General features: G+C 36.1%; 1 protein-coding gene across 1 annotated transcript; it reads right to left on the reverse strand.

The window, feature by feature from the left end:
* Nucleotides 1-9: 9 nt before the first annotated feature.
* LOC111390315 (homeobox-leucine zipper protein ATHB-15-like) lies at nucleotides 10-3,291 on the reverse strand. The gene is made up of 8 exons (XM_023015333.1): nucleotides 2,714-3,291; nucleotides 2,300-2,459; nucleotides 1,987-2,090; nucleotides 1,785-1,875; nucleotides 1,153-1,248; nucleotides 950-1,063; nucleotides 778-861; nucleotides 10-249 (listed from the first exon to the last, which is right to left on the reverse strand). Exons 1-8 carry the CDS (start codon nucleotides 2,938-2,940, stop codon nucleotides 43-45), a joined length of 1,083 nt encoding a protein of 360 aa, XP_022871101.1. The 5' UTR covers nucleotides 2,941-3,291; the 3' UTR covers nucleotides 10-42.
* Between the last annotated feature and the right edge of the window lie 6 nt (nucleotides 3,292-3,297).

Below are 3,297 nucleotides of genomic sequence, written 5' to 3' on the forward strand. Positions count from 1 at the left end.
CGACATATTGTTTTAGAAGCAGAGGAAAGTCGAAGAAACAGTTCAATCATGGATGAGGTTGTAAAATGTTAGAGAAGGCAGAAACAACTTTACCTCCAAATTCATGTGATCGACAATGTGGATAATTGAACCTCCGCCCTCACATGGTCTAATTAAATAACCACTTGGCAACATTTCAGCTCTCACAAAGTTCGGCACAGGAGGCATGCTTGGACCGTTTTGAGTATTGCCAAGTGATCTTTCACATACCTAAGTATTTCGTTGGAGAAACTGAGTAACTTACTACATTAACTGATTAAAGAGATATACTAGAACTTAAAGATCATACCATCAGACGTAGAGCATCTTTAGCTAAGCTTAAAGGTTTACATTTTGTAAGTAATAAGTTTTTGATTGATCATAATTCAAAATAAACAAATTGGTCTAGCACAAAGGTAAGAGTTACTTTTATGATAAATAACTAATATAATTAGCCCCTGTTTGACCCCCATTCTCTAAAAACTCATTTTTTTTAAACTTATTGTCAACAACACATTCTTTTAATAAAATAATTTTGCAAGTAAACCTAAAAATTTTCCTACTTTTTAACCACACATTCTCCAAAAATAAATAATAATAAAATAACTATTACAAAACTCATTTTTAAAGAAAAATGGGTCTCATACACACTCTTAAATGTTAAGAAAAAACTTAGCCTTAAACATGTTTGAAGACAAGTACTTTCATTGATTTTTAAGCTTAGCCAAACATGGTCTCAGGATTTAAAGGTTCACATACCACTAGACTGCCATCATCCATGACAGAAGTATAGCGTAACAGCCAAAAGTCACGACCTGGCGCCAAAGTTGTTGGCGCATATAGCTGAATCAACAAATTGAGCAAGTCTATAAACCAAAAGAGGAAAAAGAAGGCCATCAAGCACAATACATGAATAATGAAAATTTTCCACCTGCATATATATAAGTTCAATGGTTCCACCATTGGCAGTAGGCAGCACATTAAGAACATTCACAGCCCGGCAATCGCGAAACCAAGAAGGACGCTCCTTCAGGATTTCTGCCACCTGAAAGAAATGTCAGCTCTTATGACTTCAAAGTAGAATCATATAGCATGAAAGAAAAACACAAAAATGAGTTGAACTTTTGAACTTACCCTTGTTGGCTCTAGACCAACCAGGCCACAAGCTCTTGCTGCCACACCAGTGCAACCATGAGAAATAGCAACGATTCCTATGGAATCCGGACCAGGCTACTCCAAATTAACAGAAGCATCGATTGGTTAAAATTTCAATATCCACTTCAATTATACCAATAAAATAATAAAATCTATGCATTATCATTGTATTGGAAACTGTGTTCCACCACATCTCCAATGTCAAGCCCAACCATTTACTACTGCACTTATTAATGTTCTCTAATAGAAACACTTGATAATAAAACTATCAAACAAATTGATTCGATGTTCACATTATGAAGTAACATGAAGAGACCTACTAATAACTACAGCTGCAAAGAAAATTTCTTAAATTGCACTTAGTTTGACGGGAAAGGAGAAAAAAAGGGCATATATGACAATGTTTTTCAGTATCTGAACCAAAAATAAGGGAAAAGAAGAAAAATAAAAAGAATATTATTCTCTGATGGAATGATTATGAAGCATAAAGTATGCAAAACCTCTGTTCATGTAACATAAACATATACCAGTGTATGCTCGTATTTTTTATTAAACTTACTTATCACAGAAATAAAAATAATAGATTTCACAGAATTCAAGAGGCGCTGTACCTTCATTCCAGGCATTTGGACCCACTCAACAGCAGTTCCAGTAGCCTTTGAAAGAAACTCTGTTAAAGTCTCTTCTGCAATGGACAAAAGCCTGGGAATATATACAAAATGCAAACAGAATTTTATAAGCCACTCACAAGCACACACAAGGCAATGAGTCACAGAGCACAACAGCCCATCAACCATAAACACACTTACTCACCCTGCAGGACTTGCATCCCTTGGCGGATGCTGAGGTGTCAAGCGGTGTTGTTGACTGCTCGTCACCGCTGATTCACAACTTGTGTCTTTAGTAGGAAGTGCATTCTAAAGTAGAATATAGAACAAAACCTGTTAATTTTCTTTCAAACTCTATTAATTTCACTCAGTTAGTGTTTGGTGCAGAATACTTGATAATCCTCCACAACAAGATTTTAAATTTGAGTTCATCTTATTAGGCATGCTATCAACGTTTAAATTTGCCATGCTAAGACGTACCAGGGAAAATTTACCAAGAGGGATTCTAGTATTCTTACATTTTGAGTATGCTGCCGAAAGTAACCGTTTTCATAAACCAGTTGTGACACCTGCTTCTGTAATCTATCATTCTCTTCCATTAGGAGTTTGTTCATGGCCGATAGCTTCCTATTCACTGATTGAAGCCTCGATGCCTCTTTCCTCTGTTTCTCTCTGCATCTGCATTTCGACAAATAGAAAAACGCAGTCCATTTTCAATAACAAAGAACATGAATCGCAATTAAAGAAAGTATAACCCCTTTGTAGATTATATCGTTTTTTACATAAAACAATCAATGATACATCATAATCAAAAGCTGCAAAGGGGAAACACAAAAGATTCTCCCCACTTCTATTATACATTCACAAATAATTAATTCTTGTCAATCAATTAATTGAATTTAGAACAAGAATTGAAGTCAAACAGATTGTACCTACGATTCTGGAACCAGACTTTGATTTGCTTAGGCTCAATGTGGGAGAGAATAGGGCATTCGCGAATGAGCTGTTGGCGGCGAATGGAGCTGGGCTTAGGACACTCATGATAGAGCCTTTCCAGTGCTTCAACCTGCTCAGGCGTATACCTAACATACTTGCCATTATCCATAATCCCCACAGCTGCAGCAGCCGCCTTGTTAGCATCCTTGCAGGACATTGCCATCTCCCAAAATTAAATTCTCAAAATCAAATCAACTAATTGATCACAGAAAACACTCCAAGTGACTTCTCTTTCCTTCACAATAATTCAAACACTTGAAGCTATTACGCAAAACCCATCACTTCTTTTTTTTCAATCCAGGAGCAAGCTATTTCCGAGGCTACCAGCAAAAAACCCAGAATTTTCTTCCAGTATTGACTACTATTGAGCACACAAAAGCAAAAAATAAAAAAAAGCAAGAATGTTTCAAAACTCTGAACCTTACAGTGGGTTTTTAGTATTTTAAATTGATTGATCACGAAAAAAGAGGAATTTCGATATGTAACAGACAACAGATTGCTGCAACTGAAACTGAAACTG

The sequence above is a fragment of the Olea europaea genome, unplaced genomic scaffold (genome assembly GCF_002742605.1).
Source record: "Olea europaea var. sylvestris unplaced genomic scaffold, O_europaea_v1 scaffold6702, whole genome shotgun sequence".
NCBI lineage: Eukaryota > Viridiplantae > Streptophyta > Magnoliopsida > Lamiales > Oleaceae > Olea > Olea europaea.